Consider the following 26,221-nt stretch of genomic DNA (forward strand, 5'->3'; position numbering starts at 1 on the left):
TTTTTTGTCACCTCTAGTTGGCAGCCTGGTTGAGTTGATTGGCGGAATGATTTTAGGTCCTAAAATAAGAGTGACAGAAGAATTCCGCTTTGTAGAATCCTCCCTGCTTCATCTTCTACATCAAACGCATTGCTGTGACCACTTTCTACTCAATTATGTGTGTGTTAGTTGACACACCGGAAACGCAGAGAGAGCACTGATACTTGAGGAGAGTCGTGTATGTCGAGCTGAAATGCCTAACTTTGGTCCGGATAGAAGTGCGTCACCCTGTGTTTTGAGGCTGTTTTGTGTGTGCCTTCGACGTCCACGGCCTTTAATTTGAAACATGTTTTAGTAACACATTTTAGTCAACCTTGACCAGTCTCTACATAGTCACTGTCGTGAAGGACTACCACTGAACCACTTTTACTTCCTAAAGTTGCCTTAAAAAGTGTGCTCTATTTGACGTACAGTATCAGATCAAATTGTCACATGATTCATATGGTTGATACTATCTTATGTAAATTCTATGAAATACAAGTGACTTCCAGCTTTGTACATTTGTGTAGCTTTTGTTATGACCTGATCGACGAGGCTCAGACACACATGCATTATACCCCGTTTTGGATCCAGCATAGATTTTGTATTCAGATCAATGGCACCAGAAAAACATATCCTCATTTAACCTTTTTGCTGCGCGTTATTGCTAACACCCTGTAGATCAAGAGTTTTTTTTAATTGCTGCCTCATGTCTCCATCACCGCACAGCAAATTAACGCCCACACTGGTGGTGGAGAGTGCTGGCAGTGGTTTGTTGCAGTATAAATCTGAATATCCCTGTTGAATGCTTTTTTTATACACTATGTTTAGGCTGTATTATATTTATTAACATTTTTTTCTCATCAGTAGTTCTTCTCGGAGGCTCTCCCGGATGTCAGAGCCGCTTGTATCCATAATCTTGTTGCATTAACTACGACCACGGGTGGGAGTTGTGTCGATGGCTAAGTGAATGAAGAGATGTTTGTTGGCCTGTGTACTGTCCAGCTGCTTCCTGGACACCTTCGTTGTGAGGCCATTGGATGCGATACTGGAAAGAGGCACATGGGAAAACACTGGGTTTTAGGAAGTACTTTTATTAAGCTTAGAAAGATAAATGATGTCTTCAGCCCTCAAACCAGTAACAGCTGCTTGTTGAAGCATTCCTTTAGACCCACTGACGTCTTGTTCTTCCACCACAGGAATGCCCAGGTTTGTCACCCAGCCATCATCTGCAACTGTGAACGTAGGAGACAACCAGGTGATGGCCTGCGAGGTGAACTCAGACCTGGTGCCGTTCACCCGTTGGGAGAAAGATCGTCAGCCCCTGGAGCTCACCAGCAGGACGGTCCAGCTGCCCAGCGGTGCCCTCCTGATCAGCAATGCCACTGAGAGTGATGCCGGACAGTACCGCTGCTTGGTGGAGAACGTGGGCTCGTCCAAATCTAGCGATGAAGCACAGCTGAAAGTCTTGCCAGGTAAAAAAACGAGTGAAGGCCCGCAAATATATGAATCCTATTGAGAGGATTTTCTATTCCAGTTCAGTCGTTGGCTGCTATGGCGAAATGTTCTCTGCAATTAATTAAAGGCTGTTTGAATATTGTAGGACCTCTTGTCTGGGAAATGATCATTAGTATATACTCGAGTGCATCATTTGATTACTGGGTACAGAGGGTCTGGAGTGCTGCTCCGGCCCACCTGGCGGGAGGCGAAGTGGATTCTGACAGCTCAGAATGAGTTTCACTCCTACATAAGAAGAATCTTTTAAACTGTGGAAAAAAAATGACTTATATGTAATGATGATGGTCAAACCTACTGTAAATTCATGATTCACTTTGTTAACAAAGTGCAACAAGTGTGTAAATGTATATCTGCTGCAGATTATTAAGGAAAATATTTGTCCATGTTGGGGTCACGTATGGGTCTGGCTGAGTTTAAGAGTCAAAGGTTTGACTTTCTAGTGGTCAACAAGAACATTATTCATCCAGCTTTGTTCTTTGGTGTTAGTGACAAGACCCCTTTTGAAGTTGTAATGACTGATGATGCTGATAAGTGGAAGTGTGCCTCACTTGCTCACCCCCAATTTAGCCTGAGCTGAAGCCTTGACCCTTTGTTATCTTGCCTTTAAGAAACCGGAGAAGACCGAATGCTGGAGTTCCTGGTGCAGCCTGCTCCTGTGACCAAGGTGGTCGGCGCCAGTCTACTGCTGCCCTGCGCGGCCACTGGGTTTCCCCCTCCAAATATCCGTTGGATGCTTGCAGACAAGCTCCTTGAAGAAAGGTATATTCATGAACCGCATTGTCAACAAACAAAGCAAAATACACATTCTGTAAACTATCGATCACTTCATCTTTCTTGAAAAACCCAGCAGAATTCATGGTAGCTACCGAAACAAAAATACATCATGCAGTTCAGGTTTAAACTGTAAGCATTTAAATCATGCTCCAGAGTTAGAGCCAAACATGCAGAATATCCAGAGGTTGTCTGAGCTGTTCTTCTCTCTTCTCACAGCAGTTACACAGCCTCCTCTGTGCCATGTGTATATCAGATCCGTTCAGGTCCATTTTCCCTCGCCTTTTCACTTTTCTATTGAGGACACTGTGAAAGCGTTTTTGTCAAGTTGTCTACAATATTTTCTTTTGTTGCTGCGGAATCGGTCATATTTTCTCTACTCTCCTTTCTATCTGTGATTTTCTGGACCTGGAACATGGTGTGCTGGAATCACTTGTTTACAGTGTGGTCGTATGGGTTATATTGAACGCCTCAGTGATTCAACAGTGGTCGCCAATTACAGGCACCGTCAGGACACATGCTTGCCTGACCGTCCCTCAATGATATTGAAACACTAAATTAACGCAAAAGCTAGTAGTTAGTTTTGATGTAATGTGCAATATTTCGTCCAAATGTACTTTTCAAACGGTGAAATCATCTTTCCATTTAAATTTCACTATCCTTCCTCAGGTTTATAATCGTTTATTCCTCTTGACCCTCAGATAGAAACCTTTTTGTTATAAGTGCTTTTAAAAGTCCTCGTGTATAACAGACGGCTGCTTAAACAGATTTATCGACCAATTTGAGATGAAAACTTGTAAATATTTTGCCGACCCAAAAATGCATTTTCTTCACGGCGGCCAACCGATTTCTACCTGGCTCTCACTCCCCGAGCTGCTATTATACATCGACTGCTGCAACCGTGACATCCCCGTGGGCTGACCGGGATATAAAGAATGGGCCTCTTGAGTTGGAAAACAAGTCAGCCACGTCGCCAGCTGAGGGGAAGTTCACAAATTAAGAGCCCGTGAGAGGGTGTCACAGCTCCTGTGCTTTCAGTCCTCTGGCTCTCATTAGCTCAGGCGAAGTAGCTAGCGTCCCACAGAGAGAATTGCTTTGGACATGAGAAGTTTGATTCACACCAATTAAAAAATGCACGGTGTTTACCTAACCCCCTTGCACTAAACCTGATTCCTGCGCTGCCCAAAGAAAATAGGCTTCATTCGTCTTCATCTTACTCTCCGGATGAGACCTGCAGCCAAATTAAATGTAAGGTCTTAGCATCGGTAACCGCTGTGCTCCGAAAATATCATTACCCTCCACACCATCAGCGGTGGAACGTGTGACACGCTGCTGTTATCTCCTATTGTCCCCAAACTCTGTCGGGATCCACCTTTTAATGTGCCGTGTATTCATTAAAAAAGCTGCAGTGTTGTGTCACCGTCTTGCCATACATTGTGTTTAGGTAACAAACTGCAGAGTCAATTAGAAAGTCTCCCAAACTACCAGTGTCTGTGGGGGCCATCGTGGCTAAATGAGCAGAGCTGACAACCACCACTTTTCATTGAAGGGACAGACAGCATGGACAGAAAGTAACTTTTCCTCCTGCTCCTTTAAATATTTTCCCATTGTCTTTGCATTCCATCTTGAAAAAAGCCTTGCATCCGTTTCCTGCTGAGAACCATGCCCTCCGACTTAGAAATGTTGAATCCAATCCTACTTTTAAGCAGGAGCCGGAATGTCCTTGAAAGTTTTCTACGCCTTGCAGGCATTTAAGGCGAGGCGTCTGGATCCCACCACGCAAAGGCACAAGACGAAAGGGATTCGGCAAAGAGATTCTAATTGGACTGCTGATCACAGCGCCGACCGAGCCTTGAAAGAGATATTGTTAAAGACATGCAATGATGGTTTTCGCAGATGAGTCGAAGTGATTGTTTGAAGGCAGGGTGACTCACCCGCTGCTGGGATTATCTCATTGACCTTCTGCTGCTGAGACTTTATCATGCTTCTTGTTGTCTCAGTGCAACGTCTCCTCGGTTCAATAAATCAAAATGCTAAATGCATCACTGAGAAACCAAGGACTCTGGGAGGGGAAAAAAAAAAAGTGACAACCTGTTATTGCAGATGATCGTCGTGTTTCTTCTGACCTTTTCTCGCGAGATGGCTTGATGCCAAATTTCAATTTCGCTATTAATCGACTTCTGTGATTTTACAAACGCTGTAGGGCATGTAAGTCGAATATCTAATGAGAATACATTTAACATCATATAAAGCAGTTTGTAGTAGCAAATGAAATTGGTTTCGCATCACTTGATTTTTTTGTCAATTGGAAAAAGAATCAATAATTGAGCTTCATTTTCATTTCATTTTTAGGAGCGCATATAGACAACTGCTCACATTGGATGTTCTTAATCTTCATATAATATTTATTATCCACAAGTGTGTGAATGGTGAACTCGCTACTGTCGAATGAGTCTGCATCCCTGCTGCTTTAAAGCGGGCGAGTGCCCAAGGTCACAGACGGATGATGCCATCAGCACAGCATAAATTTCAAAATGCACTGATGCAATTCTTGTGCGAATCACTTTAATTAAATAACAGTGTAGTTCATGACAAATAGCCAACATGTTTGCACAGATGAAATTCTTCTTAATTAAGATCAGTTTAATGTAGATATGTAACATTTTTGACAAAAGGTGTGAGGATTTAGAGGAATAGTCGGTCACTTTTTATGTGACCAGAACGTGAATAGAGGAGAATACAGAAAACTTGATTCAACAAAAGTAATTCATTGACTAGTCTAAAACAACGTCCGGGTGACAAAATGTGATATTGTTCATTCAACACTGTTTAAATGTTGCTGGGTATAACTTGATGACTCTGGAGTGCAGCGCTAGCTGGGGGCTAAAGACGGCACTCTCACCCCTGGGGGCTTGTGTTCGTGTCACGAGGAGTAACCCCTTTTGTTCGCAACACCATTTTTGCATCATGGAAGTTGTTTTAATTGTGCTGTTTTAAAGAGGTGTGAAGTGAGCGAGGCTGTCTCTCTGCTTCTCTCTAGGTGGAGCTTTGATAATGTCAGTTCAAGATTGCTGCCTTTGTTTCAAAATGAGGTGTCTAGGGGGGAAATAAGGTGAAAGATGGAAAACTCATTTACATTTTGGTCTTATTATTCACTTGTCAGCTGCCATGACTTGGAACAAGGAATAAAAATGAGCCATTGTCATGCCTGACGCACATTTATAGGCGGTTGAAGCATCATCCGGCTGTGGACCCATGAAATGAAGGTAGCCCTTTAATTTCAGCCGGAGAAATGTATCTCCACACGTACATTTCATGCACCTAATATTTATTGCCATGGAAACAAGCTTTTGTTAATGAGGGGGTTTTACGTGTTAAATGTGTTTGGCTACCGTATTAACTGACAGCCGCGGCTCCAAATCAGAATATGTGCGGCAGTCTGTTGCTCTATTCAACTCACCTTGTCACCACTCGCAACATTACGCTCTTGTTATTGACAAGAAGACTCTGCTGCTCTTTTATTGTGACTTCGATCAGTGACACTCAGATAGAATATATTGCTCTTGAAGGTGAATAAAATGGATTCACTGATGGCATCCAGAGGTTCCACCAGGCACAAAGGAATAGATGCATGCATGTGTGCTGGTCATGATGACACTCGTGAAAAGGACAGTCGTCTTTTGTTCTTGGGAGTATCACTATCGCCTAATAGAATCCCCCAGCAGTCAATAAAAGCGATGAATTATGCATGTCGTCCAGCAGACGCAGAATCGACAGAGCATGTCTAAAACCTGCCAGTCGCCTCTCCTGTTTGTCTTCGAGCGCACATTTAAATATGTTTTTTTTTTTTACACTGCGTTTACTTGTGCACAAAGAGAGAAAAAAAAACGTTCCAAATTGAGCTGTTCAATCTTCGAGCACACATTTCTCATGCACATATGAAACCATTTACTCTGTGTGAGTGTTGGAAATGGATTTGAATATATATGTGCCACAATTCTTTGCACTGACAGTAGGGGTCCAGGAAGACATGGAAGGATTGACAAATTGTTTTTTTTCCCTGGCTTTCTTCCTTTCAGGTCGATTACAGAAAACAAATAAATGTAGAAAAAAAATCCTTCTTCATCAAGTCTACACACCAATTTCTATGTTCACATCTGTGAACAACTTGTCTATCGCCGATATACATCATCCTTTGATAACAAGTTGTCTCCTCCAAGAGAGTAATGTAAAGTAAGTGCACGAGAACATTGGCTAATGTACAATGCTCTTTACTCATGATTCAAATTTCACACCTCTTTTTTTAAATCAAATCCCCCACTATCCTTAAAGGTCATCAGTCTAGGAATCTTAGCGAATCGGATGTGTCTTCCATTTTGCAGGTATCCTAGATTTAACAAGGTGCTAATACTATATGTACAGCCATTCAGATGAAAATTCCTTCAGCTGCAGCCTCTCAATGACATGTCATAAGATCCTGTTTTATGACACTGATTTATTCACTATTTTAAACCGGTTTGAGCGTCAGACTGCCCTATCTTCAAATCTGAAGAAAATTCATTTGTACGTCTGCCGTGCTCTGATAAAATGCATTCTTTACTCAAGCTTTCAGTGGATGTCTTCTCATGTGACTGGCATTTTAAAAACCTGCTGCAAATTGAAAATGTTATTTGTAGTTGGCATTAATTGGACGAACACAGTTATTATGCTGACCAAACTGAGCGCTAGCCTTTTTCATATAATTATTATTCTCTTTGTGGTGTGTTGCGTAAGCTTCTAAAACGACGTGAGAAGTCGAGAAAAGATGGTGGTCATAAACGACTCATAATTGCAAGTAGGCAACACAAACCTTTTGTTTCTTTTTTTATTACAAATGATATGCTGTTAATGCTGCGGTTAACCCTCCTCGCTGCTGGACTTTTTCTTTCCGGAAAGTGCTGGTGGAAAAAAATGCAACTGCCAATTATCTTTTCATCAACTTGCTTACACTGACTGCGATTGTCAGAGGAGATGCATTTCGTATTTTGTAAGCTTCTGTTACATCTTCTTAGAGAGTTATTCCGCCCCTTCTATGAAGTTTCTAGTTTCCAGTGAGCTCAATAAATCCCTCAATGTGGAATCAGATGAAACTTCGATCGTCTTCTCTGCATGTCAGTAGCATTAAAGCTATTGGAATTTACTTGGAGCAATTGAATGGTACACGACAAGTTGTTCTGTGTACTTTTGTCAGACAATTTTTTTCTTTTTTGCGAGAAGCACTTTTGGCTGTGCTTGTGTTAATGCTTCGCGTACATCTCTCAGCCATGTTTGATTTGAATGCATTTATATTAACAATTCATCGGTGCCCTGAGGAAGATTCTTCTGACTAAGATGCTTCCTCTGTGGCATCAGCCACTTGCTTGAAGACGAACAGACAATGAGCTTCCTTTGCTTTCTCGAGGTAAACTCTGGCTCATATGTGGAGTACACTACTCTACTCAATTATCGCCGCTGTTTACACATATCGTACACTGGTCAAACATCCATTAGTGCTCTTCCTGTCTATTTCCTTTTTGAGTTTGTGCTCTTTAGAGAACACCTACTGAAGTGCTTGAATGTAAAATGTTACATATGTAACGCATGTGGCTGATTCTAGAGCTTGCAATGTTTTAACTTCGCTACATAGATGGGTGACCTCAGGTACAATGTCTTTATGGGGATGAAACATTGTAATATTATGTCTTTCCATTGCACCCAAATAAAAAAGAACAAACTAGAACAATAGAGTAAAGCATCAGTGCATAGTAAATCGCCTCCAGGTACATCAGGGAGCATATGTATTGCTTTTGTTTTGATACAATTGAAGCCCCGGTGGCATGCATGTCTTTGGTCCCGGTGTAATCATCGATGGCAGCAGCACTTTGGCTAAAGGTGATGAAGTACTTGCTGGCTCATAACTAAAGAAGTGATGTGCAGGTGCACTCGGTTAAAAATAGGTCTGGTAGGATGTCTGGTGATGAGAATGATGCCCCGGAGCAGAAACAAAAAAGCCATTTAAATAGAATTTGAGCTTAAATTAATTCTATTCTGCTGCGCCCAGATGGTGTGTATCCAGTCCAGAACTTTTAAAATGTCTGAAGAGCTCAGCCGTGCCAGAGAGACTCAAAGCAGAACTGCTGCTTCTCTACATTTAAATAAGTCCAGGGTGTATTTGTAATTTGGGCAGAGGCCCCGGGGCAGACCCAGGACAGCCACATGCACACTTTTGTGAACTCAATTAAATATGTAGAAGAATTGCAGGGAAATGTTGAAATGAAACATTTACATCAAAATGTTAAACACGCCAAGCTTTAAAACTCTACTCTTGCCATGTCCTTCCTTTTCATGTGTTATCCTTTATAAAGAGACTTTGAAAACGCAAATTCAGAACTAGATATTTGACCTATTGACTGGGATTTAATTATTACCTTAGTCTGTCACAATGTAAATGTCACGTCTGATTTCAGCCTAAACATAGTGGGTTGTCATCATCGTAGTTATTGACAGACCTGCTTTTCAGAAATTGCAAACATCTATGAACTATGTGCAAGTGCTTCTGTCCTTTATTTCAAGTGGCACTTTCAATTGCTGGCAACATTCAACATTACTGTGTTGAATCCGAGTACCAGTAATCAGATTAAATACAGAAAACACAACTGGATTTTTCAACTTCACAACAGGGACTTTTATAATTCAGGTTTTCTATCAATCTCTGAATGTTTTTGCTCGTGTGGGTTGTACTGAGAAGCATGGTGGACTTCTCACTCTCACTGACAGTCACAACTTTGTTGGAGTCACCCTGAAAATGCAACACAACACTACCCAACTAGCCTTCTAGCGAAAATAAAATCCTTTTCCAGCTCATATTCTACCATAATAAATATTCAAAAACTCATGTCTAAGCTGCAGCACTGTGTATTTTTGTCTCCTCCCCCTCAGTATCGGTGCTGCTACATGCTTTTATACATCAATATAGACAGATCACATCATACATTGTTGAAAGGTTCTCTGTTTTTTTTTTTTTTTTGTTTTTAATTTGCACTCATTGTTTCTTTTTTGCCCTCAAATCCATGATTCTCAGATGGTGTTTTTTGGATCTGATAAAACTTGAAGGAGTTAACAGCAGTTTGAAATGCTAGTCAAATTGCGTCAGCAAAGACACAATACGGGCACATTTTCGCATCACAGCACTACTTTGGTTCCTGTTTTCCAGTACATTATTGGCCCTCTTAGTCTTGTATACATGTGGTGATTTTATAGCTTCAATAAACAAACAGGAATTTCTCAGGACTGTCAAGCTCATGCACACAGCGAGCTGCATTGTAGTTTTATACTTATCAGTTGACGCTTAGGGCCTGAGCTGGAAGGCAGAAAGCCAGGTATAAAGTCAGGTATGCGTCACTTGTTTTTGTCTCCGGGGCTGTTAAGCAATCTATTACAAGTTTTACGGCTGAGTCACTTAATAAGCCCCATGCTGTCTTCTCAGCTTCAGGTAGTTGCTCCCATTATTATTACATTTGTTCTTTGATTTCTGTTTTCCTCCTCATGTCGAATAAGATATGCATGAGAGACCATCACGCCGTCCTTCAGTTTGCCAGGTCTGTGTGAAAATCCCTCTGTTGTCTTTGAAGACGATTCAAATTCATGAAACTTCTATTTTGGTATTGCTTCCCTAAAGAATTTGTGTGGACCCACAACAACTTCAGGAGTGAAATTGCTGGGATTCCTGCTGCACTGTGAGATAGATTCGAATAATGAGTGGAGGGTTGAAGATGTTTGGTGAGGGCAGGCGTGAGAAAGGGGTTTGGCGATGTAGGAGCTTGAGAGATTCCCACTCTATCCATAAATGATGAGGATTTTTTTCTTGTTATGACAGTTTTGAGTCCACTTCCGTCCCTGGATCCATTCGTCAGGCCTGTTCACAGCACCGCTGATCGCATCAATGGCAAAACACAGACACCAAGTTCTTATTTGTGATCTGCTAGTGCCCAGGTGTAGTGACCCTGTCATGGGTTTGTGTTACGGACCACTGCGTCATCACTCACACATACTAAATGTGAACCCACCACATGGTTTACTGGGGTTAAGAGCTGGCCACTGCCTTCAAAGTCAAAATGAACAAAACACAGAGCACACTGGACTCTTGACAGGAAAATTCAGTTCCTCCTGAGAGCAAAACTGCAGAGGAGGTGGTTGTTTTTTTTTTTTTTTTTTGTCGGGGTGTAGAAAAATATCATTACGCTCAAGAGGTATTGTATTGTGAGGTATTGTATTGATATTTTTGCTGAAATATCACAATACTTGATGGTGTGATATTGTCTTGATATTTTAAGCTGGCTTGATCAATATTTAATACGTGATGATGCATTTATGTTGTGTTTAATACTAATGTTATTTTGTTGACTAAAGGAGCAATTCATTCCTCTGTTGGATTGTGAAATTTAAACTGAAAGTTTTACTGGACTAATGTCATTACAATGAACTTTTTAAAAATACGACCCACTAGTACTTGCCATATAAAATAGTACTGCATTATCTGATTTATTTCCCCTTACAATGCTGGCTATAATTACACTATATTACTGAACTTACAGTACTGCAATGTATCGCAATGTATTGAATCACCACTTCTGTATCGGGATACATATCATAATGCAAGGTACCTGTCAGTACAAGGCCATATATTTTTGCTTCAAGACTTGGCAAAGAATCACAGTGAATGAAATAAGTGGTCGCTTATTCAACTGGGCCTTCATTTAAGGCTATTTAAGCTTTTGATTGTGGTACTGCAACTAGTTTTGTCAGAAAGCCCAACAATTTTCTATCATCAACGTACATCTTTTGGATTTGAGCAAACATGATTTATCATATGGCCACCAGGTATAATGAGAGTTAGAAGTTTGTTTTTTTCAGCTCCTTATGACTGAAAAAAAATCCATCAATGTGTGTTTTTAGTTCAGGAGGTAGAGATGAAATGAATGAATGAAGTGAAGAAATAGCGCAGTTCTTCTTTAGGCAAAATTTCCTTTCAATTATAAGCGGAAGCTGTTGATGTCCTTCATGTGGACTGTGGCACTAAAGGCCAAGAGTCTGAATTGAAGCATTGAGAGGAGCTGCGGGAATGTTCGGCACAGTGAGCTCCCTGCTTTCTTCCTAAAACTTTTTCCTTCAGCAGTGATTTCACATGCTGATCCTTTCTCTTCTTTCTGCCTCTCACATTCATGTGTTGGCCGACCGAATCAATGTTCAGAGTGCGACTTATTCCCGAGAACCAAGACGGAAACACTTTAAATGATTTCATGTCACCTGATCTCCATTTTTTTTGTTTCTCACTCTAAAATCATAGTTTTCATTCAACATTTTTCTTTCTGCTGCTGGAATTGAGTCATTTCTTGCTTTTTTTAATATGTGCAGATTCAACATTTTATATCCAAGTCCAAATAAGTGGCCTGCAATGCATTTGTTTTTTATGAAAGTTGTTCTTTAAGTAGTTAGTTTTAGTAATTAGTACTATTTAAATGTGATGTGAATGTGAGGATTACTGAAAGGCTCTTACTGTAAATGATCTGCTTGTGTGGAGTGTTTGTATATAAGTTTGTTTAGATTTTAGACTTTTTCTTAATAATAATAAAATATCAAATGCGTATGTTTTTTTCTGATTTCCTAGTCTTATTTAATCTTTAATTTATATTAATTGTCATGGTCCTTTCCTGGCAGCGTTATAGCCACCTAATTCTCTTATGACAATAACATTTTATTCATTTTCTTTGTGAAGCCAGTTCTCTCGAAAACTGGGAGGCAACTTGTTCAGTTCAGCGTGAGTGAGTTAGTGATGTCACTGTGACAGCAGGTTGAGCTCCCCTCCATTGCTCTTCTCACCGACAGACAGATGGGTCCGATGGCTTGTGTTGGAACAAACCACCGAGCAGTTAAGGGAAAAAGAAGGGAGCTGGAGTCAACGTTCTACTCAGTCAGCACTTTGTTTAAAGCTAAACTAGCCGCGTGGTTGTTTTCCTGACACCACTCTGCATGTTTCCACAACCCCTCTGTGAAGAAACATGCACTGATCTCACCCTCCACTTTATCCTGCTGGCTGCGCTTGTTTTCTGTTGAATCATTTTCAGATGATTTTCCACTCATCCTCCTCCCCTGACTACACTGAGCAACATTATATTTTCCAGAGTCGGGTGCTGAATCTCTTAGGGTATCTATCACCCAGATCACTGTGTTGCTTCCATCACTGATGAATTCAGACACTAAAAACTCTGATTACACCTTTACTCCACTCTGATGCATTGACATTTATTTATTTATTTTTATATAAGGGACATTACTTTTTCCATATTATTTTGCTAATGTGTATTTAATCTATGTTTTGATGTTCCCGTGCCATGATCAAACTATAACCCGCCCAACATGGCTTCAGGATGGCTTTAGAGCAAAGTCTGCTTGGTGATAGCGAGTGAGACAGCTTCTTTACTAACATCCTTTTTTTTTGTTTCTGCTCTTCTTCTCCGACCAGCGATGGCCGCGTGGAGATAGTGGCAGGCGGAAGTCTCCAGCTGGTCAACCTGACAGAAGAAGATGCTGGCGTCTACACGTGTGTTGCCTTCAATGGCAACACATCTATCGAAGCTCAGGCCCAGCTGACAATACAAGGTATGTGTACTCAATATTTTCCCTGTAATAATGCTCAAGCCCTCCCCGGATGTGTGGATGACCTGAGCACACATTTATGGCTTAATTAGGTACCAATTGAGCCTACAGGCCATATTCGAATGGATTGAACGGTAGTGGGAAACTCTGGCGAGTGGGTCGGCATTACTCACCAAGGAGAGTGCTGTGGAGGGGAGATTAGTCTTTCAAGGTCTGGTTGAACTCTCAAACCTTTATTCTCTTATCTATACGGCTGTATTTCATGTAATGATGTTTGAGAAAGAGCTGAGCAGAGGACCTTGTATAACAGACCTTTGTCTTAGAAATATTTTGATGCAATAGAACCTCTCTTCAAACTCTTTGAACTTGAATACTGCTGACTACTTCACTGCTACTACTAAACAGCCAGTAGATATGACCGGTCTTGTAATGTCGCACTTCGAGGTGAAAACCTGATTTAACCTCCGACCATTTGTGTAGGTCAAGCTTTCAATGTAACATTTTTTTTCACAATGTTGTGAGGTCCACAGACATTATGATAAGCAGGGTGTTTTTTTCAGATTGTTTTTTTTTCCTGGCCAAGAGTGAGAAATGCCTGAGTACATTAACCTTATAAGATTATCCTACAAGCAAATCTATACGTCTGGGGGTGTTAAGAGTGAAGTCATCACAGTTTTAGTCAGAAAACAGTCAAATCACAAATGTGAAATGTGTTCAATACTTATGACTTAAAAATCCTCCTGACTTGTACTGTAACATGGATCGTATTGTAGCCAAACAAGAAGCAATCTGACAGAGAAACAAGGGTGGAAGTTTCGACAATTATTGAATTGGTGACAATAATACATTCTATCAGGTGTATGGGCGGCATCTGTTCCTGTCATTTAGTTATTATGATGTTTCTTTCTGGACTTTCCTTCTTTAAAAAACACTTTGAACCAGCATTGTCCTGTGCACTTCATGTTGCCTGCCGTGTTGTCCACTCTTCATTTTATCACACAAGATCCTGTTAGATTTCTGGCTCGGAGAGGAACCTCTTAGATCGGTGGTAGAACTGGATCTTTATGTGTGTGTGTGTATTGGGTGACATAACAGTCAGTGCAAGTTTTTTTTTAATCTTCATGTTTGGCATTTGTGACAGATCAAAACTTGTTTTAGATGTGCGCCCCCTTTATATTAGTGTCAAGCATGCAAACGTCTCCCTGTTGCGCACCACTTTAAGACTTACTGAGGAACTATTCAGAGCTATTAGTTTCAAATGTACGAGAAGCTGATGTGGATAATGATTGATTTTGAAAGCATCTGTTACTTCGTGTTTCAGGACATCAAAACAATTAACTGAGCTCCATTGAGGAGTGAGCATAAAACCAAGCTATAGCACCGTGGTTATTCAAATATATTTGTGTCCCTTTTTGGTGACATTTGAATGGCAATCCACATTGAAAAAGTTGTCATTTTCCAAATAACAAGTGACATTCTTTTCCGAAAAACATTCTCCTCTGACTCCCGTCCTCCTCACCAAGTGCTCTATCGCCCTCTCATCACCCCTCTAACTCGCTGTGATAAAAGACGTCAGCGATAGAAAATTGGATCATGTCGCAGGAGGACATCTGACTTACCTCTTTCGCTGGCTCAGTCGCATCTTCACCCCCACCAGTTCCCTCTAAAGTGACAGCATTGTGGAGGATTGATTGAACGCTCCGTGCATATTGTTGAGAGCCATCAGTCATTCTAATATGATAAAGCTTGATTAGTGAGGACGCTGTAGACGCCAGAGTCTAATTGCTTTTGCTTTATACAGATTCATGAAGAGTTCACATTGATTTGCTCTCCTGACAACAGCGTCGGCGCCTCAAAGGTTAATTGATTCCCACTAGATAGTTGTGATGAGAATAGCGAGCAAATATTAGGGGTTATAGCCAGATGCGCAACAAAGCCATTGTTGGTGGCCTTGAAACACCCCAGGGCCTCCCTCGCTGCCAGCGCATACGCAACAGCGTATTTTATATGAACGTTGAGCAGTGGAAAAGTTCTCGTGTCATTCAAGGATTTGAAGAGACTTACCGCTGTTGGCTTGAGCCTTGAGAAAGCTGGAGGGTTTCTATTGCAGCTGGTGCGGGGAACGATGAATGCTTTTAAATGCGTCAGCACAAACCCACACAGTCATAATGATGCCATTTAACGCTCCACCTGTATGCACTACATAGTCAAGATGAATGGGATTGTCATCTTCTCCATTTTTTCTTTATGACCTTCTAACCCTTGTACTCCTCTTCCTCCACTCTTCCTCCTCCATCTCTTTTTTCACTCAGTCTACTCTAATGTATTCCTGCATTTATGCACACTCACACACAGTCATTTATGTTATGTGTCACTTCAATGTAGCCTGCAGACCATCCCTACTTATAGGGTCTACTGAGTAGATGGTTATTTTGATTATGCCTGTGAGGTTTGCTTTAATCAGTAAATGATGGACTATTTCACTCCTGAGTCCATCAATTATATTTATTTTCTATTAGATTACATATTTACTATTTATGATTTTTTTTTCATTGGCACAGATGTTTAGCAACATAGAAAAATATTGCATTAGATTTGCTTTGAAAAACCAACCTCCATGTACAATGTACATTAGCAGAATGTATTTTAAAGCGGAAAGCACCTAGACCTCCACAAAGCTGCTCATTTCCACCATTTGTGGTCATATCCTCACACTCTTCATACAATTGCTGTTGCTAGCGTTTTTTTAGCATTTGAAATGTCATTGATTTTCATTGATAGTCAAGTTCAAAGCTGGTCAGTAGGTGGCAGTAGCTTCCTGGCGCAACACAAACTTATTTCGCCAAGTCAGCAATTGGACTGAAGCTACTTCCTTGTCTGTGCATGGGCACTAGCTACTAGAGCTCATGTGGCTTCCAAGGGCTTCCCAAGTGCTGTTTGTTATTTTTTATTTTTTAACCTTTTTTGGTCTTTGACATGGCGGCCTTGGTAAAAGAGATTATCTTTTGTGGACAACAATGTTAAAATTAAGAGAAGCCGTGGCACAAATTTAAATTTTTGAGTTTGACACACTTTTTTAAACAATGTTCAAATGAAGACAGGCTTTAACACCTTGCAAGCACCAGCTGCTGTCGCTGGGGTGAATGATGACTGATCTCAACTGCCAGAAAGCCACTAGTTGAGCACATGTTTTAAAGGACACCCGCCATGATGCTGGGTCTAGATTTAATACAAGTGATACTGTATGCTCAAATTAGGAGACGCTGTCAAATGATGAAGCTCAAGACATGGTTGAATCTGAGCTGCTAACTGCGTTAACATAGCGCTAATTGGTGTTTAGGGATGCAAGACAGTAGAATCTTCACAGACAAGTCAACAGAAGAATCCTTCCTTTAATGTCACGTTGTGTTGAGCTGTACTCACTTGGCACCAGATTACAACGTCCCCAATGGCCGACTTGCTGTACTGTCATATCGGTTTCCAGTTTCTCTGATGGATCATTTTCCATAGCGGCAAAATTTGGACTGCTTTGTCCGACAATGTCTGTAGTAAGAATTTAGTACTCGTGGATTTGGCAGACTGTAAAGCGCCGTCTTCCCCTCATTACTTCTGTGTCTCTCACAAGGACACACTTTGTTGTGTGTGTTCCGTTCTTTGACTTTCCTGTGACATCTCACCCTCTATTAGAGCTGGCAAGAGGATAAATGAGGCCAGAGGAGACATCAGCTTTTGATTACAGAGTCAGGGCTGCACCCAGACCTGCAGATTGTGCATGTCTGTGTGTGCCTGCCTGCCTGTGTGTGTGTGTGTGTGTAGGACAAAAATGGTCTCACCGCAAATAGATATGTTTCCAGTTTTATAGGGCACAGAGTCGCTGACCTGTGATGGCCTGACGTCATCAGCGCAATTGTTCTTTTCTTACTTGATGGGATCCCTTTTTAATTTCTGTCTCATGAGCCGGGGATGCTGGAATGAAGTCACAATTGCAGATTGACCCATATTTACGGAACTACACAAAAGTATTTGGACAGCGCCCTGTTAAAGCCTATAGGCCCAATGACTTGTTGATTGAGTAAAAAATCCTGTGGGTGAGCTGTTGTTAAGTCACAGGCACAACATGGTCGCCACTGTTTGGAAATCCGTGCCTTTATCACCGTATACCTGAATTGTCACCCATGCTGCTCAGAAGTTACTAAAGCCTCAGCTATTTCTGTCATTGAAGTAACATTATGGCAGTCAAAGCAGAAACTAACTTTCCATTTAGCTATTAAAAGCCCTCTAATCTGATAAGCCGCTACACCCACAGGCACACACCTTATCACAGCTGGTGTTATCTGCAGCAGTTTCTATTGTGTTGGTATTTTGGAATCTGTCTGTCTGTTTATTCAGTCGATCATTATCTGTCTGGCTCTTCCTGGAAGGGGTCATAGGTCATACGAACCAAGCTAAGGTGAGGGGCTCATGCTGGACAGGTTGCCATGAAAACATTTTTGAAAAAGTATCATAATGACAGAAATACTTGTGTTATTGAGCCACTTTTAGTTCAGCTAAAAAAAAACAAACTTACAGATATCAGTATCTGAGCTGGAGGAAGTGAGCAGACATTGTAGACGCAACACACAAGAATTAGCAGGATTGCATGCTACACTTTACTATAGGGCTAAAAGTTGTATTGTTGCAGTGTCCATCCACACTTTCAACTATTACATTTGACTATTTCAATAATTAACAAAACAATTATCCGCATGCTTGGATGTTAACATCTGTTTTAATTTTGCATATTCTGCAATTTCGCATTATAAGTTATAGAATTGAACTATGATATGTACAAGAGACAAAATAAATTGATTTATTGTTTTGGAAAATATTGTATCCATGTGTCTCCCGACATGTTAGTCCATCACTTGTCTAACAACTATCTCACCACCTTTTTTGGAATCATGGACGGAATTGCTAAATATACAATATATAGAAATAATCCTTTGTAGCGCCAAAATTTTCCTACAGTGTTGTTTTTGTGTGGAAGACGGATGTAATGGGTGAGATTGCATGGACAAACATGGTTGTCACTACAAGCTGCTACACAGAGACCCTCCCTCTTTACAACGGCAGGTCAAGACACTTAAGTTTTTTTGAATAAGGAGAACTATTTGGTTGTTATTTTATGACAACCAATTTAAGTTTCATCACTGGCTGTTTTTTGATGCACTTTAATGTGATCTATTGCAGTGTTGAACAAGAGTTAGTGTTTTATTTTTCGTTTGTTGTCAACTTTTTCAGGTTTACTTAGTAAAATAAGTGTACTGGTTAAAAAATAACAACAGGAATCCTCCAAATGAAACCAGAAAAAAACAGAACTTGAGAAAAGCAATGAGAGATTTTATAGGGCCGTACACTTAATCGATGACTCACCAGAGAGAGCAGCTTGTGGTCCTGCTGCTCGGCTACTGAAGGCAAGTATCCAGCAGGCATCACACTGTGAGAGCATTATACACAGTTCATATATGCCTCAGTGGGGGGCACAGTTGATGCACACACACATGCATGCGTGGCATAGTAGACAGTACTACAGTCGTATAGTCTAACAGTGTTGCAATTCTGATATTATCCTTAGTAGCACTCCTAAGAGATATTCATGGAATAATAGCTTGTGTGTTGTGATATGAAAGATTCCTCTTTGTTAAAAAAATGCGTGACATGCTTCTTCATTTAGCCTCATCGTTCTGGTGATCCTATATGTGGAACTACTAACCTATTTGCCAATACTGCTGTCTCCACTTTTCACAATACTCCTTTGCTTAAACACTCATCAGTCACTTATGAGATCAAACAGTTTTTTTTTCCTCCTCAAGTATTTTTTGCTTATCAAAAAGTAATGTTATGAGTGTCGACGTTGTCAAAATTATTACACTTCGGCACAAATTTAGCAAAAAAAAGGTTTTTTTTATATATGAGTAAGTTCAGTTGGACTTGTGTGTTTGTTTGTTATGGTCACTGTGACAGCAGCAACTAAAATGTCACTTTTTCATGATGTGAAAGCACTGACAGATTCAGGTGACCTCTCCCGTCCAGCCACTGTTGCTGGCGTCCAGTCAGCTGCGCGCCTGACCACAAAATAGATGCTAATAACCAGCTATCACAGAGCCCATCACCTGCGGTAGAGCGCGACACACCAACAATAACAGTCGTTTAAACCCTGGTCAGCGAGGTCACAGCTTATCAGAGAGCGCACACTCGCAGCGGCGGCGCTCGGGACGCACACATGCATCAGGCTGCCGTGCTGTCTCTCATCACTTGTGCGCACAGTCCAATTATAGTGAGAGAGCATGAGGCCTGCGCCCAGTGCTCCCAGTGACCTTGTTCCAGGACAGATTGATGAGGCACTGGTTGGCCCCAGAAGATCAAATAACTCCTCACTGGCCTTCATTACCTGCATCAGAACAGACTCTTGCTGCCACTGGACACCAACGCACTTCACTTTCCTTTCTACACCTACTTCAGTAATGATCTCTTTTCAGCACCATCCCTTTAGTACCAGGACTAATTTGAGTGTGTTTACAGCTCTGGTAGACCTGCCAGATATAAATGAGACCCATTCCAGGTGGGAATTAAGTCTCTGGTGGACTTGTTATCGCACAATGGGTACATTAATAAACCCACTTTGCTGTATGTTTGACAAAAAATATTTCTGCTTTCGACTGCAGTCTGGCCATGGGTCATGAACGAATAGATACAATTGGCCATGAGATACTCCTTTGCCACTCGGCTGAGATGTGATTGTCACCAGGTGGCTTTCCTTTGAATCATGTACTTTTACTTCTTTCACAGGTTTAGATGAATTTCTGAAGCTTATTTTGTGGCTGTTTTTCATGCACTGTACTACATTTACATACTTTTCATTTAGAAATACTTATAATTTTTTTGTATTCTTTTCCTACTTTTTTCTCCAATAATGAAATGTAATGCAAACAAACAAACAAACTCGGAGTGTATTTGAACAATGTTTTTATTTGTCACTTAATCTAGTTAAACTGAAGTTAAATTGAATGTTGTGTTCCTGTACTTGACTCCGTTGTTGTTTTGATTTCACAGTACCTCCTCGGTTTCTCAAGCGGCCGGCCAACATTTATGCGCACGAATCCAGAGACATCGTGTTTGAGTGCGAGGTCACTGGTTCACCGCCCCCTACGGTCAAGTGGGTCAAGAACGAAGACGCCGTCATCCCGAGCGACTACTTCAAAATAATTGTAATATCATCATATCGTTGTCCCGTCAAACCTTACTAGCCTTCCTGCAAAAATGGTATGCAATTTTCTTGCTTTACAGAAGGAGCACAACCTGCAGGTTCTGGGTCTGGTCAAGTCAGATGAGGGCTTCTACCAGTGCCTGGCAGAAAACGACGCCGGCAACATCCAGTCAAGTGCCCAGCTCATCATCTTGGACCATGGTAGGAGCTCCTCAACTCCTCTTTTTAAACAACCTCTGATGATAGCAAGCTCATGATTCATGATGAACTCGGCTGGAACACGGATCTTATGACTGATGATATTGAGTTTTATTTTATTTTCCTCAGCGACCATTTCTAATGAACCGTGGCTAATTTGAAACTGTTTTTAAAGAAGACTCTGTCACAGGCTTTTAAAACTTTTTCCGACCCAGTTCAAACCAATAGAATCTTTGTGAACCAGTGAGGATCTATGTGGGAATATCTTGGACAAATGAAGTAGAAGAGACACAATTTCTAAGGACTAGAGTGAGCACTTTGCTACCACCATTGTTTGGCATAAGAAGACTTTCTTTCATGTTGAGCTTTACCTAAACTGGTGAAGTTAAATCGCCTTGTTTGCTATGATTTTCTGAGGTGCTTTCGACACTGTAGTACGCTTTCCTTCCACTCTTGCAGTTTTGCAGTCCCGCACTGAGTCAAAATTATTTAAATATGTCTAGTATTATCAAATATTCACCTTTAAATGATATTATTTCATCCTTTAATCACTTAACAAAACAGAATCGTACCACAAAACCAAAAAGGTGGCGACAGCTCTGAGAATCACAAGTGAGATACAGATGTCTGTTTCGTTCCAGTGTGACTCCATCTCTCCTCTTCAAAGGTTGTCAAGTACAGTTATTACACCAGAACCATTTTCTCCACTACTCCAGTACATCTTCATCGTTTTAGCTCACCTTTGTGACCTTTTACTCCAGCACTTAGCCTCAAACAAAATCTTTCCTGTGTGCCCCCTCGAGTGCTCCCTGTGTAAGCTGCCAGAGTCGAATCATGCTGAAATATGACTGCGACTACACACTGTCTGTCAGTCAGCTAACTTCCGGCCGCTGTAGATAAGCGGAGGTCTTGCCACAGGGATAAAGCTGTCTTCACCCAACAGACAAATCAATGCTGGTAAACAGCACCTGAACAGCTGGCAGCCAGTCGGCCAATATTCATTAGCAACAATGACACTGGCATTATATTGAACCAGGTGAAGTCAGTACTTGCTTCTCCATTTGTTTTCTTTTGTCTGCATTCAAACAGAGAGGGTCAGCTTTTCATCCCCCAAGCAATAATCTTGACTTCTTCTGATCAAAGTTGCAATAACTTTGTGCTACCACGGTGAACTGGCAGATGGACTCTGGACTCTTTAGTGGAATAAGTGCTCCAGAGCTTGCCATATTAGCGTTCTCGGACATTCCTCAGGCATTTACCGAAAAAAGGTCCATGAGTTAGAAACAGATGTGAGAAAATGGCGATGCGATTGTCAGAAAAAGAGCTCAAAGGGACCTAATTATGTTGTGCTGAACAAGTAAGTGCTTGTTAATGTCCCTTGTCCAATTGCTTTGTCCAGACTTAAACAGCACTTATCCCTCTGACTGATCAAGATGGTTTCATCAAATCTATTACACACTGTACGCTGTTGGAAATATTCTTTCAAAGTTGTGCTGCGGCCTTATCTGATGCCCCGCTGGCCGGCCGTTCCCGCCGGCTATAAATACATCCACGTTCACTGTGACACCACGTTGGACCTTCTCACGTCCTTGTTGTTGTCTTATGGTGGCCAGGGAGGGTCACCCAGTCAGTCAGCGGATGTGCTATTCTGAGGACTGTTCTGACATGTCATGTATATTGACAGTGTGCCGCAACAGTCTGTGGACTTTTCCTGGCACGTAATTAGGTGAGACATTAATGCATGATGCTGTGCTAGACGGTAATTACTGTTTGGAGAGGAAATGGGTCGTGCTTTCGAAGCTGCGCACGCTGAGACAAAGCCTTCATTTCCAGTGATTGCCATTCTCCTTAAACTGTGTAAATCTGTGTTTGAAGTGTGATAAAGTGGCATGCGGAACTGTATATTGACAATTTGCGGCACGACTGCTTTTTACTGCCATTACCGTGTGACACGTATTTAGAAACACGGCGGCTTTCAGGGGGAAAAAAAAGTGCTTCTGAAAAAATTGACCAAAATTCCGCTTTCAAGATTGAAGCCATTAGTTTTAGTTTTCTGCGGACACAATTGAAACATAGTAGGAAGAGATGGATTGAGAACAAAGAAACTGTACCTTTGTTTTGTTCCATTTCATGGAATTGTAGCCCCACCTCCTGATAGTTTGACCCTGGGGCCCGAGCGTTACACAAGCTGTCCGCCGTAACCTGCCGCTACTACACTGATTAAGTTGAAATAAAAATTGTGTGTTTGATCGCCTTATTTTCGAGAAGCACAAAACATTGCCGACAGAAACATTTTTTAAAAATCATTGGCCCGCAGAACATATTATTTAATAAGATTGCGTATATTTCATCACATGATTTTCTGATGTGAACATTTCATTAGAAGTATACTTACTCCCAACTCAAAATGGAAATAGTCTTCAAAATGTGTCTTGGAAATTCATCTGCATATGCATGTATTGACAGACTTCATAATGATCACTGTCCTCTGAATTATTGACTTGTTATTATTGACATCTTAAAATGTCACAATGTTGAGATTATTATGCATTTTCACCCACTCCAGGCAAAACACGTGACACAGGTCGGCGGGGTCAAGCTCAATCCTCAGTGGGCACCAAAATACAACACATTATTCCTGGGCAAATCAGTATTAATTATTATTAACTCAATTTTTGGATATATAATCATGGACACAGTTTTGGGGGGAGCTTCAGCTGTCGTATGACTGTTGCCTTATATCCACCATCAACTGTCTGCCTCGTCTGCAGTGCGAGCTTGTCTACCCACATCAAAAAATAAGGGCCGCCTCCATCTTTCAAAGGTCACGCAGTTCACCGTCACTTTATTTTTTTCAACGTTCCTCTGCACCTCATCTCCATCCTTCCCTGATGTAGTGAGCCTTGCCAGTACTCAAGCTGCCATTAGTTTTCCCACCTTCCCTCCAGTAACCAGAAAAGTCCTGTCCTCCCCTCCCATCAGAGGCCCGAGCCTCCCACTGAGAAAGAGAATTCTCGTCGCTGCCTGAGTGCTTTCCGCTTTCTTCGCCTCCATCACTCTGTATATTTATGTGTGCAGACGCCTGGGTTACTGGTGTGACACATTTCTTCATGTGTCCAATGTCCTAATGGTGCTTTAGTGGGCCACTGTGAGTTGTTCCCCGGGCAAATACCTGAAGGGAGTTTGGGTATAAATGAGAATAGAAAAAGTGACTAAAGCTACTAATTTGATGAAACCATGTGAGAATGTTTGGGGCAGTTATTGTTACTTTAATTGCCTTACATATTGAAAAGCCAGTCTGGTGTCAGTCCAGTGTTTGAGTGAACTTAACAGGGAATTTAGTTTGAATTTAAACACGTGGAGAGGAGAGACAGTGGGCATGTTGGACGAGGAAATGGAAGTACCAGGTAAAAGAAGAAGAAGAAGAAGAAGAAGAAGGAGGAGGAGGAGACACTGACCATCAAACTGCAATAGTTTTGTAAACAATGATGTCATTGCGCCACCTCTCCATAATGGACCGACATGATTCCCAGCTGACATGTCCTAGTCAATTTCCAGGGAAGTCTGCAACACTCACTGGCCGAAAGTCTTTTAGTCTACAGTCTCATTTTAAGGCAACCTGAAATTGTCACATGATTCATTGACAATACCAGACTATCCAAAAACTTTTTTTAACTGTCCTATACACATGATTTTAGTCTTTAAAAAAAACTCAGATTATAAAATGGCAAAACCCATCACACTCTTTCATTGTGTGGCTAGCATGTTGCACATTTATATCTGACACCTGTTTCTATGGAGAGTTCACAGCGAAATATTAAAACTGAGTGTTAAAGTGAGCAGTTATTATTTTCACATCTACTACTTATACTGAATATGAAATTGCCTAGAATCATTCTCATGTGCCTCATTTCTGAAATGGGCGATACACAGAGCTATATGACACATTTAGCCCTTTTCCATTACAGGTTTTAAAACCGGTTCTACTACCTGGCCTGGCATTGCACTTGTTTTGGTTTTGCATTAAAACCGGGCCACTTTCCAAAGTAGGAGCGGCAGAGACAGGATCAGATGTGACAGCAGAAGTGGAGTTTAACAAGTATTGTATCTTAGATTAAGATTAAGATTAAGAAAATATGACCTCTGCAAGAGTGAACAAAACACAAACCACGTTTTTCTTTTGTTTTTTTTAAATAAATAAATAAAACACAATTCTTAAAACTGTTTCAAAAACTCCAGAAGCTCAATGTGGCAGACTAACCACAGATGGTGGATAGTCATGCTGCCAAGGATTGCCGCCTTTATTCCCATTTCAAATCAAGACGTGAGAAGAAGCTGCTAAAAGACCGTCCCCGCAGCTGAACTCCACTGGTAGCAATGAAAGCTTGGGCTTCCTTCAGGGAATACAGTGTGCTCCATCATCCGCTTGCAGGGTCGCGGCTAGGTCAACAGGAGCAACGTGTAACGTTGTGTGCATGTGAATGTGTCAGCACAGTGCAGCACAGCACTTCATGTTTTCTGCCGGCCAAAACTTCAACAGCAGGCGCCGGTGTGAATGTGAGGCTGTTAAACACTTGTCATGTTCTGCCGGGATACACAGGCGGGCCCATATGGTCACTGTGCTCCGACTGCAGGAGGACTGAGGGTGCTATGTGTGGCGGGTTAGTTTCCAAATATGCGCTTGAAGTCTACTGAATCTACTCTTCCTAGTTTTGTGTCAAGTTGTCGTCAATCAAACTATTTGATTCTGCCACTAAATAAAAGGAAGAGTTTAACCCACGTAATAGAGGAGTCGGTGATAACCAGGGGAGAGAAATTGAACTGTGCAAAGGGCCACATTATACTGTTGTGAGGGGCCAAAAGAAACAAGGAGGGACAAAGTGTCTTCAATTGAAAGTCTGATAAATTAAGGGAAAATAAAAAGTAAAAAAATGTAATCACGCTGGCACATTATATGCCTAAAATATCATTTTATATACATTTTATTTTAAGATTCTCTCTATTTGTGGTATACATTTGGAGATCTTTTTTAAGTGTAGTATTTGCCTTCTCCAATTGTGATGTAATATTGTACCATCTGGGAAAAGTAAAATGGATTCAGTCTCATTATACAAAAAAAAAAATGCTCTTTTTATTGCTTGTCTGATGTAATTCAGGTCTGGAGAGCATCTCAGTGCTTTACAAGAGTTTAACCATAAAAACAAATGAAGTACCAGAGGACCCTTTGATGGATTGTAATAGTCACCCATATATTTTTAATTCATACCTCTGTTTGTCATTTGTCCAAAGGGAGCAGCAACATTCCTGAAAGCTCCTGTATAATGTCAAAGGAATTTTTTTTCAGCATTGCAATAATGAACCCATGCAGGCAGAGGATAATATACTATAATAATACATCGCGTAGCAAAGGCTTATGAAACATGACAATTATTACTAGGATAAAGAAGAAGGAGTTTATTTGAAGACACAACGGAATAGAAAGGTCTACACAAAATAGATCATTAGGGGTCTGACCATGGGCTTCCAAAGGGCCTCATGTGGCCCCTGGACCGCAGGTCTGTTGAGTTACCTATGAAAATGTTCCCCGCCATTAGGCTTCGCTGATGAATACTGAAACACCATCAAGCTATTACTTTAAAATATATTTCACATGCAGGGCATTAGCATTTTTATTAAAGATAAATGTTGAAGTTTAATGAATATTCATTCATTAGCTAAAAAGAACTGAGAGTCCAAAACAAAAGTTTCTGTCATGTCGAACTCGGACTAATGAGCATCAACTGGGGAATAAAACCG

At 41.1% G+C, this 26,221-nt stretch overlaps 1 protein-coding gene across 13 annotated transcripts in view; it reads left to right on the forward strand.

Moving 5' to 3' along the window:
- neo1a (neogenin 1a) overlaps window positions 1-26,221 on the forward strand; it is a 126,860-nt gene that overhangs the window by 65,105 nt on the left and 35,534 nt on the right. For all 13 annotated transcript variants that reach the window (XM_053864374.1, XM_053864372.1, XM_053864379.1 and 10 more), the window contains 5 exons: window positions 1,218-1,493; window positions 2,145-2,295; window positions 12,848-12,984; window positions 20,074-20,228; window positions 20,308-20,428. In XM_053864374.1, coding sequence (XP_053720349.1) covers window positions 1,218-1,493; window positions 2,145-2,295; window positions 12,848-12,984; window positions 20,074-20,228; window positions 20,308-20,428 — 840 coding nt within the window. The remainder of the gene's footprint in view (window positions 1-1,217; window positions 1,494-2,144; window positions 2,296-12,847; window positions 12,985-20,073; window positions 20,229-20,307; window positions 20,429-26,221) is intronic.

This window comes from Synchiropus splendidus, chromosome 5, assembly GCF_027744825.2.
Source record: "Synchiropus splendidus isolate RoL2022-P1 chromosome 5, RoL_Sspl_1.0, whole genome shotgun sequence".
Taxonomy (NCBI): domain Eukaryota; kingdom Metazoa; phylum Chordata; class Actinopteri; order Syngnathiformes; family Callionymidae; genus Synchiropus; species Synchiropus splendidus.